This window comes from Xiphophorus couchianus, chromosome 4 (genome assembly GCF_001444195.1).
Source record: "Xiphophorus couchianus chromosome 4, X_couchianus-1.0, whole genome shotgun sequence".
Lineage (NCBI taxonomy): Eukaryota > Metazoa > Chordata > Actinopteri > Cyprinodontiformes > Poeciliidae > Xiphophorus > Xiphophorus couchianus.
This window is the reverse complement of record NC_040231.1, coordinates 29,176,898-29,189,959: the sequence shown is the minus strand read 5'-3', so window position 1 is coordinate 29,189,959 and position 13,062 is coordinate 29,176,898. Positions and strand designations below refer to the sequence as shown.

General features: G+C 41.6%; 1 protein-coding gene across 8 annotated transcripts in view; it reads right to left on the bottom strand.

Moving 5' to 3' along the window:
- kif13ba (kinesin family member 13Ba) overlaps positions 1-13,062 on the bottom strand; it is a 56,778-nt gene that overhangs the window by 22,030 nt on the left and 21,686 nt on the right. For all 8 annotated transcript variants that reach the window (XM_028015376.1, XM_028015378.1, XM_028015380.1 and 5 more), the window contains 2 exons: positions 12,633-12,720; positions 3,811-3,945 (listed from right to left, as the gene is read on the bottom strand). In XM_028015376.1, the coding sequence (XP_027871177.1) occupies positions 3,811-3,945; positions 12,633-12,720 (223 nt within the window). The remainder of the gene's footprint in view (positions 1-3,810; positions 3,946-12,632; positions 12,721-13,062) is intronic.

Below are 13,062 nucleotides of genomic sequence, written 5' to 3'. Positions count from 1 at the left end.
TTATGTTATTCCTGCCCGAAGATGTGGAAATTCTATCTTACAAAAACTCCCCGTCCAACTTGAAGAAACACATCGAGGTAACGTCTTATGAAATGGTTATAATCCTCCTGTTTCAGTAACTATAGCTTGGTCACTAGACACTACTGTATTGTGAAACGTTGACCATAAATGAACTTTGTTTGGCATTGTTTCAGTTCCACACGTGGTGTATTTAGCTTAGGCCTAATGTTGACTGTATCAGGCTACCTAGACTCCTCTGTTCAAGGGGTGACAGAAGCCATAGCGATAGCAATTTAGACTAAATTTAACGAATATAGGAAAGGCATGCAAGTTCAAAACCAGGTTTACAGATGCCAATAAGCTGCATTTCCCTCCCAATTCTTTTTTTCTTTTGCATAATGACCAGTTGTGTGCACCACCTACTGACTGTAGCATTGACTGATTCACTGGTTTGTGAAGTAGAGTAATCGTAACAGATCTTTTTCTTCATGTTGGCCGCATTTTCTGTACTATTTATTTTTCTCATTTTCAGCACTGACCTTACTTGAAGGGAAAACTTAAGGCTTACAAAAACTTTGTATTTTCTGTCCTGGAGGGTATACTAAGAAGCTGGTTCAGTTGTAAAGCAGGTTAAGTTAACCTTGTGCTATAGGTAAAGCACCTAATTTTCTTAACTAAATGATGCCTGCAGGTATATCTATTAGCAGGTTTAATTTTGCCTGCACTTGGTTGTGTACATTATTTTAAGTGTATTTGACAAGTTTACCAAAATATAAAAAATGTCATTCAAACTGCATTTGCTTTGTTTTACTTTTTACTTGTACTTTTCATTACATTACTTGAGTACATCCATTTTTACAGTAATTTCCATACTTAAGTACAAGAAGTTTCAGATACTTTAAGACTTTAACTCAAGTAACATTTCAGTCAGTGACTTCGACTTTTACCAAAGTCATATTTTGGAGAGGTACTTGTACTTTTACTTGACTCTGAGATTTCAGTACTTTATACAACACTGGTGAAAAGATCAGAATTGAGCCGTTTAGTCTGCAGAGGAAAATTTTAAAAAAATCGGATATGGGTTGCTTATGGGCAAAAGAGAGAGAGAGAGAGAGAAAAAAAAAAAAAGAACAGATTTGGGTCGCATTTGCCATCTGCATTAACGTAGCCTTAGTACCGCTTCAGTACCGGACAGTAAAAGTTTACTGTGGAATGCAAACAAGTTGTGTTCTCCTCAGACGCCATATTTAGACAACAAACTGTCAGAAACTCTTGCTGAAAAGGCTTTTTTTTCCTCCGTTTTCCTCCCATTGTAACTCTAGCAGGCAGGTATAAGTACCGTCCTCACCTCTCAGCCGCTGGTGTAAAGCTTCTCTCTGCATTTTTCTGAGGACCGTCAAAGAAGAGGATATCAGGTCTCCATCTGTGACTGCTCAGCAGCTGACGAGGTTGAATCCAACACCTCACCAACACCTGATGTCAGCCTGTCGCCACGGATGTGGCTCTAACCAACCACTTTACTTTATCCGAGGAAGCTCAGGGCTTTAAAGCACACTGTCTTACACTGAGTCATGTCGACGTAAAAAATACATGTCCGCCACTGCTTTGTGAGGTTTGTGTGAGGGATCTCCAAGGTTATGCGTTCCTTTTATCTTAAACATTGGAGTTCGCTTTCCAAATGTTTCATCTAGCATCCCACTGAAAATCTCAAGCTGAGTTTACACACAACACGACTTCTGGAAAGACACGACGGAAAGATGGGAGATAAAGAGCCGGCAGCCCAGAGTGCCGTGATACAGATCAGCCGCAAACGGATACGGCTTCGCATTCTCAGAGGAAAACTCACTGTTGAACAAGGGAGACTTTATCATCTGGATAAAAGAGGGAAAAAAAAGGATACAAAAGGAACTGAAGTTGTGAAAATTTAAGAGGGAACATATTGGAGTTGCTGCTTACTGTAACTAACAGTAAACAGTCTTTTACGCTATTTTGATTCAGATCTAGACGCATGATCAAGCAAGTGATATAATGATGAGGTGGCAACAATCTTCAACATGGTGTTTTGTTTGCATGATTAGAAACTCTGTAGCCAGACTGGGTGATAACCAGATCAGGAGGCAGGATGTGTAGCGATAATGTGTCAAACTAGCTGGCCGCAGTTTTAAAAGGAGCCAAAACAGATCAACAGTCGAGATAAAAGTAACTAAACACCCATTGCGTTCATCAGCAATCTGAAGGGTGAACAACCAAATAAGTTGTAAGTTAGTTCAAGGTGCAAACAAGAGTACAGAGTGTTTTCCTGAATGAAACTAATGATATTTCTTGGAATGACTCATTCAGCAGTTGTGGGTCTTTACTACCTCTTAACCATTACGGCTTTAAACGTTCAACTTCAACGACAGCCTCCTGCAGTGCTGCGCACATGAGCACTGATCACCTATTACATTGAAAGGAAGTATGTTGTCAAGCGACAAATCACTGTGGAAATTTTTGTTTCTGCTGCATTACTGCAAGCTGAAAATGTTTTTTTCTAGCCTCAAAACCAACAAATATGGTTTTAATGGGATTTATGAGCTAGCAATGTGACTCACTCGCTTGATGAGTGACCAACTTGGTGAATGACTGCGTGTGTGCGCGCGCTGAAAACAAAGCAGGCTGTATCAGTTGACAAACTCGCAGTCATGACTGTGAATTATTAACAGGGTTTGGTGGGAGCCAGAAATAAGAGCGAGGAGTAAAGTGGGTCAGTGAGGAAAGGAGAAATGAGTCACTGAGGTTTTTCCTCTAAGAGACTCACCGTAGGGGCTGACGCCGCCGCATTCGGTAACTACCTTCACCCTCATCCCAGAGGGCGGCGGATTGGATTATTTGAATTCCTACTCCTACTTTCAGTAATGGCTGCATCTGAGGGCTTTTTGAAGAAAAAGTTTTCATACCACTTGAACTCCTCCACGTTTCGTAATTTTACAACAAACGGCGGTGTGTTTTCATTTTGAAAGAAATTGCTGTCAAATGTTTTTTTTTTTTTTTGTTTTTTTTTGTTTTGTGCTGCAGTCGTTTTGAAGATATCAATAAATGTTTCTAGAGGTCATCAAAGGTCAACTTGTCAATCCACAATTACTAAATAAAACAAAATGTGGCATCAGTCGTTTGAGCAGCAAAAATGCGCATTTTGTTGTTATAATTTCTTATAATTAAAAAGGAAAAAGGTTTCCAGGGGTCACCAGAAACACTTATTGATATCTTTAAAATGATTGTGGCACAAAGAAAATGTTTTGCTGCACAAATGCTTGCAAGTTTTAAACCAAACCAAACTTGTTTGGTTTAAAGGAGATCAGGGTGGGGGGGGAGTCAACTTCACTCAGATATAAGCATTTATATTTAGCACCTCTGACTCAATACTTCACACAGCTGATACTCCCTTAAATGACATTGCTCAGGATGTGACTCTACCAGTTTGGACAATAAAACTGACTTTTTATCAATCCATCTTTACAAAGCAGGTCGAGCTCAGTCAGACTGGACGGAGAAACTCTGAAGAGATTCTCAGATTCTTAATTCCGTGAAACCAGGAACTGAGAGAACAGCGTCTGAATAAAAAGGTGATGGACACATGATGCAGGGTAACATCGGCTGATCTAAAAGAGCCTCTTAAGATCTGTTACATCTACAGTTTGTCACTCTTGATCATAACTTCACACTGATTTAAAATTGATTTTCTCATCCAAAACTAAGATTTCCAAGAGAATTCATCCACTAACGGTTTCTCTTGCTCAGCTCTATGTGTGTGTATGTGTGATTTCATCTTACCCCAGACCGCAGGTCCTTGAGTGTGTGTGTGAGGATGATGTTGAAGACGGCGTGCGATCGACTGCTCTCCTCGTTCATGTTTGTGGCAGCGACCGTCCGAGATTTATTCCCCTCTGACATCAGAGACTCAATGTCCTGATGAAACAAATAAATTCATTAAAGATGTCAGCAAAGAAGTATACAAACTTTACGCTTAGATCTATAAAGCTATTACATTTTCTGTGTGTGCATGTTAGGTCTGGATCATAGAAGCTGCCACACAGGTTCTGGTTTATTCTGTCACTCATTCTACGGGACTAAGGCAAAGTTGTCCTGGGCCACTTTTGCAGTCAAACTAAGAGTTTCAAGAGTGACAGCCTGCCTGAAGTCTCATTCATCACTACAGAGTAGAGCAGGAGTCTCGCACTGTTCCGCACAGCTGACCTGCTTTACTAACATCACTAGCAGTCTTTTCATGAAATGATTTTAATTACAAATTTCTGAGAATTATTGAGTCAGTAAGTAACATATTTCATTGAATTGAGATAAGGGGTAGGAACAAATAAGTTTTGCTTCTTCCTACTCCCTTTCAAATAGAAACGTAGTGGGAAGCTAATTATTTTGTTCCTAGTTATGTTTGGACATGTTTTCTCTTATCCTACTGGTTAAAGCCTGTTTATAATAAATAAAACAAATAAATAAAAACTGCCTCTTTTCATGTGCATGCCCTGAAAAACTGTTTTTAAAGACTGCCCACGTTATTTATCTGATTAATTTAGATTTTGTTTTCCCCCCACACACTCTAGAGTCACTTCTTCACCTCCTTGTATGACCAGGTCATGTGACATGATTTGCACATGGAACTTGGATCATATGGCTTGGATTTCCCCAGCTGTCCCAGAAAAGTTGCGCAGAAAGCAACCGAAACACTGATCACTAAATTGACCTTTAAAGGAAAGTGCAAAGTTTCTACAGCAGAAGAACAAGTTTCTCTGGAGGTTTTGTCCTCGCAATGCTAATATGTACTGAAAAGGATCAGGGCCACTGAAAAGAAAGGAAAAAATTCTGGGTTTAAAGTCAAAATTCATAGTCAAAAAGTGGCAAAGGAAAGCAAACACCACCAACAACACAATAAAAGGCACTGCTGGCCTGATAAGATTTCATCCCTCGGTATTAGTTCAGCTCTTATGTGTGGGTTGAGAAATTACCTTAGTAATTCTCAGGAGGTTTGTGTTTATTGTGGCTCATTAGAGCCTGGAGGATTCAGTGTAATGCTCTCCCTTAAGGATGTCAAAGCTTTATCTTTGTGTTTTGCAGTGTCATACCTAGGCCTGTCGCAATAAACGATAAATCAATTAATCGTACAATAAATTAAAACTACCGATGTCATTTTAATTATCGGCATTATAGTCTCTCCCGGCCTTTTTCTCTTTCTGTTAATGACACTGAATGAAAAAAAGATCAACTCCGATGCTCTCCACTGACCCCCCCTTCCTCATTTCCTTAGTATAAAGCCCAGCGTACACGACACGATCTTAGAGCTGTCGGCTGATTGTCGGCCCATTTTCAAAACCTGACAGACCACACATTAGCCGACAGAAATCCTAGGTATAACGGTTCGATCGGGTTCGGTCCTGCCGTGTGGTGTCCAACAATGGGCACAAAATAATGGCTACAAGTCCAGTGAACTAATTTTAAAACCAGGCATTAATCAATGCGTTACTACAATCTACCTGCAATGCATGTGGCTAGTGTCAGCGTAAAGTCCTGACTGAATGAAAATCATTAGAACCTATTTACGTCACGTTAACGAAGAACAGCTGAAAAGTTACCGGTTTCGCTCCAACTCCTCCCCTTGTCATTTCTATATTCTTTGCATGTTGAATAAACATTAATGTTGTTTCCTCATATCATCTCCAATGTCCGCTGGACTTCGGGTTGCTCCGTGTCAGCTGTTTGGGATTCCCCTCCATAATTTCCCCTCAGAAAACACGGAGGAGAATCCTCGCTTTCTGATTGGCTGCCTGTCACATTCAACAGGCTGCGTTAAGATCCCAGTCAGAGAAAATCCCTGATTTAGATCAGAGCGGCAACGATGATCTACCATAACACACCACACAATCTTAGAAAGACCAACATCTAAGATTGTTGTAAGGGGAAAAATAGGAGCAAAAAATCATGTAGTGTGAACTATTGCATCAGGTAGTCGATGTGCCCATCTTCTCCATTTAACTCTAATTATTACTGAAGGGCAACATAATATACAGACTTCATAATCTGCCCTCTTTTGGTTGAATGCAGTATTTATTTACACTTTGGCTTTATGTTGTTTAGTTTTTTTTCCAGTACATTTTTTGTTAATGGAGACTGAGAATCCATTTTATTTTTGTTTTTGGTTGTTTTGTTTATTTTGTTTACCAGTTCCAGTGTTTAGTGTTCTTTTGAAAATAAAGTGTATCTAACTTTGGCAGGAAATCGCAGGCGTTATTACATCATTTTCAGTGTAAAAAGGTCTTCAAACAATATTATCGTTTATCGCAATAATTTTTGAGACAATTAATCGTTCAGCAAAATTTGCTATCGTGACAGGCCTACTTATTATTAACACTGGATTCATATTGCAGGCTTTTGTATAGTTTTGAGATCATGCCTTTTGTTGATTCACCTTTTGCTATTGATAATAAAATTTCTTCGGTCTTGGTCATATCTGTTGAGATTTTTTGCCATTCACTATGATTCTGGAGATAATGTCTAAGTTGCAAGTATCTGTAAAAATCTGTTTTTTGTGGATTAAATTCCCTTTGGATTTGTTCAAAAGATTTCATTATTGATCCATTAAAAAGCTGTGCTATAAATACCAGTCCCCCTTTTGTCCATCTCTCAAACCCTGTATCCATAGTAGCTGGGGTAAAATCTGGAATCTTTGCTATTTTTACAATTTTTGATATAGAGTCAGGGAAATTAAATTTCTTTTTTATTCTTGACCAAATGTTAATCGTTTCCTTAATCCAGCAATTTTGAATTTTGAGATTTCTTTGAACCCTCCTTGTTGTAAAGGGCAGTGACTCTAGGGACAGATTTGGGCAGGCTCTTTGCTCCATATCTACCCATATTGTCTCTTGATCCTTTGCTAACCATAGAGCTATGGCTCTCAGTTGAGCAGCTAAATAATAATTCTCTACTTCCGGTAAACCTAACCCTCCATTACTCTTTGAGGACTGAAGTATTTTAAATTTGATTCTTGCCTTTTTATTTGCCATACAAACCTTGATATTCTTTTATCCATCTCTTTAAAAAAGGAGTTAGGAATGGAAACTGGGAGTGATTGGAATACAAACAGTAGTCTTGGTAATACATTCATTCTGACTGTTTCTACCCTCCCCCTGAGGGTCAGTGGTAGGATCTCCCATCTTTCTAGGTCTTTTATAATTTCCTTCTTCAGTTTCTCATAATTTGCTTTGAATAATTGTGAAGTTCGAGGTCTGATAATTATGCCCAAGTATCTAAATCCTTTATCGGTCCATTTGAACTTTATTTTATCTCTTAGCTGTGCTGAGCATTCCCCTGATACCATCATTGCTACTGATTTACTTTCGTTACTCGCATACCCAGAGATATTCCCATATTCTTTAAGGCTTTCTAGTAGAGCTGGTACTGACCGGAGTGGTTCTGTTAGGAGTACTAATAGATCGTCGGCAAACAGTGATATTTTATGTTCCACCCCTCCCTCGTCTCTTATTCCCTGGATTTGTTTATTCTGTCTTATTGCTTCTGCCATCGATTCAATATTAACCGCGAATAGTAGAGGGCTTAGACAGTCCCCCTGTCTAACTCCTCTCTTGAGATCAAAAAATTCTGAACAGTACCCATTAATTCGAATTCGGGATTTTGGATTTTTATAGATTACTTTCACCCATTCAACAAACTGCTGTGAAAATCCAAATCTCAATAATGTCTGGTATAGAAAACTCCATTTTACCCTGTCAAAAGCCTTTTGGGCATCTAAACTAATTAAAAGGGAGGATAATGATTTAAATTTTGTATATGACATTACATTTAATATTCTTCTAATATTGTTTGCTCCCTGCCTCCCCAGAATAAATCGCATTTGGTCTGGTTTAATCAATTTAGCTATGTATTTTTGCATTCTTTTTGCCATTATACTTGTTAGTATTTTTAAATCGTTGCATAATAAGCTCACGGGTCTGTAGCCTTCACACATAGTTGGGTCTTTACCTTCTTTATAGATTACCGATATAATGGCTTCAGACCGTGATTTAGGGGTCCCCCTCTGTTAGTGCATAGTTGAATACCTTACATATTGCTGGCGTTAGTTCTTGGCTAAATGTTTTGTAGAATTCCCCTGGCAGTCCATCTGTCCCCGGAGGTTTGTTGTTTTTGAGGTTTTTAATAACATTCATAATTTCCTGTGAAGTTATAGGTCGGGTCATTTCCAGCGACTCTTCTTCTGACAAAGTTGGGAGATTAATCTTCTTGAAAAAAGAGGATGTTACATCTTCCTGAGTGTTTTTGTCCGTATTATCATATAGTTTTTTATAGTATTCTGCGAATGCTTCAGCTATTTCTTTGAGTTGTGTTTTAGTCTGCATTGTTGAGGGGGGTTTTATTTTGGGGACATGTCTATTTATTTGGGCTTTCCTAACTTGAAATGCCGAAGGGCGACTCGCCCTATTGCCCGACTCAGAGGTCAGTCCTGACTCGGAGGCCGGTCCCAACTCGGCCCCAACTCAGAGGCCGGCCCTGACTCAGAGGCCGGACCCGAGTCAGAGGCCGGTCCCGTCTCAGAGGCCGGACCCGAGTCAGAGGCCGGCCCTGAGTCAGAGGCCGGTCCCGTCTCAGAGGCCGGACCCGGGTCAGAGGCCAGCCCCGAGTCAGAGGCCGGACCCGAGTCAGAGGCCGGTCCCGACTCAGAGGCCGGACCCGAGTCAGAGGCCGGTCCCGAGTCAGAGGCCGGTCCCGAGTCAGAGGCCGGTCCCGACTCAGAGGCCGGTCCCGACTCAGAGGCCGGACCCGAGTCAGAGGCCGGACCCGAGTCAGAGGCCGGTCCCGAGTCAGAGGCCGGACCGGACTCAGAGGCCGGTCCCGAGTCAGAGGCCGCACCTGAGTCAGAGGCCGGCCCCGACTCAGAGGCCGGTCCCGAGTCAGAGGCCAGCCCCAAGTCAGAGGCCGGACCCGAGTCAGGGGCCGGACCGGACTCAGAGGCCAGTCCCGAGTCAGAGGCCAGCCCCGACTCAGAGGCCGGTCCCGAGTCAGAGGCCAGCCCCGAGTCAGAGGCCGGACCCGAGCCAGGGGCCGGACCGGACTCAGAGGCCGGTTCCGAGTCAGAGGCTGGTACCGAGTCAGAGGCTGGTCCCGACTCAGAGGCCGGTCCCGAGCCAGGGGCTGGTCCCGACTCAGAGGCCGGTCCCGAGTCAGAGGCCGGTTCCGAGTCAGAGGCTGGTCCCGAGTCAGAGGCCGGTCCCGAGTCAGAGGCTGGTACCGAGTCAGCGGCAGGGCGACGCTCAACATTTGGTCCATTGTTAAAATCATCTTGACTTTCTTCCAAATCTTCTCCACAGCAGATTGCCTGTTCAAACCACTTCCACAACTTTCTAATATAACTTTTCTTCAAATGAATTTTTCTCGGACGTGCCAGGGTTCTTTTGAAGCATTCAGTGAGTTTATAAATGACCAGCGGGTTTTCACTTTTAATCATTTTAAACAATAACTCTTGTACTACATCATCATTTCCGCTCAGAAGTTGAAAGATGTCCTGGCCAAGTTTTGTCTCCATCTCCTCAAAAAATATAAAATCTATGTCTTTTACCGCTTCCCAAAGTTTTGGACCAAGCTTCTTGTGGACGGGGTCGGTGTCCTTCATTTTGTAAGCGCCATAACTGGATCTGTAACTTGATATATAAATTAGTCTCCAAAATATTCTTTCCACCATATTTTTTCTTTGAGCTTCAGTCCCCCGTTTAAATCCCATTTCATTTGCGTCCTTTAAAAACTGCTCTGGATCCATTTCTGCCTGAGTGTAAGACTCACTCAGGCAATTTTCATCACTATACAAATCTTCATTGGGAAACAATGTCCTCCTGATCTTCATTTTTGTATTCGTAAACATTTTCTTTTTAGGAACCGGATCCTCCAAGTGGCGTTTGAATTTTCTCACGATAAATGCATGTCCTTCTGGGTAGTCAAGAAGGGCAATTAAATTAAGACCTGAAGCATAGTGGAACGCGTCCCTCGCAATGCTTTGAAAAATTCGTTCGCTCAGTTCCTCTGCTACATCTGAAAGTATGTCCACGTTTATTTCCCCCGTTTTCCTTAGCAGTAAGGCCAAAAGTTTTTTGTGTTGTTCTAAAAAGATTTCCCTGACGAGATGCATGGTGGGGCCGTCTGCCACTTTCTCTATTATTTTCCAAAGAAGCTCGCTGAGAAATTTCTTCTTCCTATAATCTGGGGTGGTTTGCCCAGGATGAACTCTATTAGAACACGTCTTTCTGACTTTGCTCCAAAAGGAGACCTTGGGTCTCACATAAACGTCGCTTTCGTTGCTCATCTTTATTCCGTCAGCTAAAGTGTCCAAATGAATTTTATGTTGACTGACCGGAGACTCAACTGATCAGTTGGTGATGTCATGGACTATGACATCACAGAGGCATCCTTAGAAGGGCCCACTGACATCATTTGAAATCAGGCTGATGACATCATTGTCAGCAGCATGGCAACTGTTGCTGGGGTACTAATAGCTCACAGTGAGCATGCGCTATGAAAATAAATTATCTGTGGGCACTAAATACATTATTCCCACAAGTCTGAACTGGAAGTGACCTGCGCAGCTTCGCCAGAACAGGTTGGGCCAGGGAACCATTGGTCCCTCCACTTTACCCCCCTACACATTTTTATTAGTGTGAATGCTGCAGGCATTCATTCACACTATTGAGTTCCACTTTCCTGGTTGCTCCGTAAATTTCGCCACGCTTCTTCTCCTGCATACTTTGTGCTATTTTCACCATTCAACTTTTATACTACTCAGCTTGCTCTCCTAATGCCGGCTATATCTCTTGACTCCTCCCTTCCTCATTTCCTTAGTGTAAAGCCCAGCGCACACGACACGATCTTAGAGCTGTCGGCCGATTGTCGGCCCATTTTCAAAACCTGACAGATCACACATTAGCCGACAGAAATCCTAGAGATAACGGTTCGATCGGGTTCGGTCCTGCCGTGTGGTGTCCAACAATGGGCACAAAATAATGGCTACAAGTCCAGTGAACTAATTTAAAACCAGGCATTAATTAATGCTTTACTACAATCTACCTGCAATGCATGTGGCTAGTGTCAGCGTAAAGTCCTGACTGAATGAAAATCATTAGAACCTATTTACGTCACGTTAACGAAGAACAGCTGAAAAGTTACCGGTTTCGCTCCAACTCCTCCCCTTGTCATTTCTATATTCTTTGCATGTTGAATAAACATTAATGTTGTTTCCTCATATCATCTCCAATGTCCGCTGGACTTCGGGTTGCGCCGTGTCAGCTGTTTGGGATTCCCCTCCATAATTTCCCCTCAGAAAACACGGAGGAGAATCCTCGCTTTCTGATTGGCTACCTGTCACATTCAACAGGCTGCGTTAAGATCCCAGTGGAGAAAAATCCCTGATTTAGATCAGAGCGGCAACGATGATCTACCATAACACACCACACAATCTTAGAAAGACCAACATCTAAGATTGTTGTAAGGGGAAAAATAGGAGCAAAAAATCATGTAGTGTGAACTATTGCATCAGGTAGTCGATGTGCCCATCTTCTCTATTTAAATCTAATTATTACTGAAGGGCAACATAATATACAGACTTCATAATCTGCCCTCTTTTGGTTGAATGCAGTATTTATTTACACTTTGGCTTTATGTTTAGTTTTTTTTTCCAGTACATTTTTTATTAATGAGACTGAGAATCCATTTTATTTTTGTTTTTGGTTGTTTTGTTGATTTTGTTTACCAGTTCCAGTGTTTAGTGTTCTTTTGAAAATAAAGTGTATCTAACTTTGGCAAGAAATCGCATGGATTATTACATCATTTTCAGTGTAAAAAGGTCTTCAAACAATATTATTGTTTATCGCAATAATTTTTGAGACAATTAATCGTTCAGCAAAATGTGCTATCGTGACAGGCCTAGTCATACCTCTAAAAACAATCTTACAAAGTATTTTTGGTCTAGTTTCTAGTGCAAAAATTGTGGTGCACTTGAAATACAATAAAACTAACTTACAGCAAGATATCTGAGCTTTTTTCAGTCCACAATTCCTTAATATTGATGAAAAAGTGCTAGCTCCACTGGCAGATTATTTCACTCATAACAAGACATGTTTTTCCATGTTATGTGTGAAATAATCTGTCAGTGGAACTAACACTTTTTCATCAATATTAAAGAATTATTGACTTAATTCATACTCTTATTTCTGGCTTAAAAGTTACTTGTGAATTAGTTTTGTCTGATTTCAAGTGTTAGATATTTGCACTAGAAACTAGACCAAAAATACTTAGTAAGATTTAGAGTTGGACACCTCGGGGCTTTGAAAGTAAACCAGAACTAGTAACAGGAAAGCAATTAACCGACTCCAGTTGGATGAGAAAACCCGTTTAACATGCTGAACTTGACTTCAATGCAAACCAAAGCGGCAGAGGAAATGCAAGAGTGAAAATGCAGCCAAGCATCTTTGGGAATCTGAATCTGAAATCTGAATTTCCTCAAGAAGGAAATGTGATCACTGACGGTAAATGTAGAAGATAAAAATCAATAAGCCTGGCAGAGAAGAATGAGTGGCCCACAGCTTTACCTTGTAGCTAGCTACGGCTAGGCGTGACAGGCCATCGACGTAGGGACCCAAAACTTTGTGCTCCCTCACCCTCAGCGCCTGTCGGCCCCTGGACACAAAACAAAACGGAACAGGGTGAGGAAACAGACGGACAACATGGCCACGGCTGGCGTTCGCTCTTGGTGCTTTGTGTTAGGACAGAGGTGATGGCGCCAGCCCGGCTCTTCCTGATGGTCACTGAACTTGGCTTGCAGGCTTCACCGGCACACGGCTCTCTGACCCCAATTCTGCCACGCTCTCGACAACTTCATCATTCGCGGATCTGCGGCCAAGGCGCATATGGCTGTCAGATGGTGAGCTTCATTCTGGGTCACTTTACCAAGGTTAAAGGTCTTGTACAGAGGGAGGGTCAGAGGTTATGGTGTCTGGGGCAGCAGACGGTGGCCTGAAG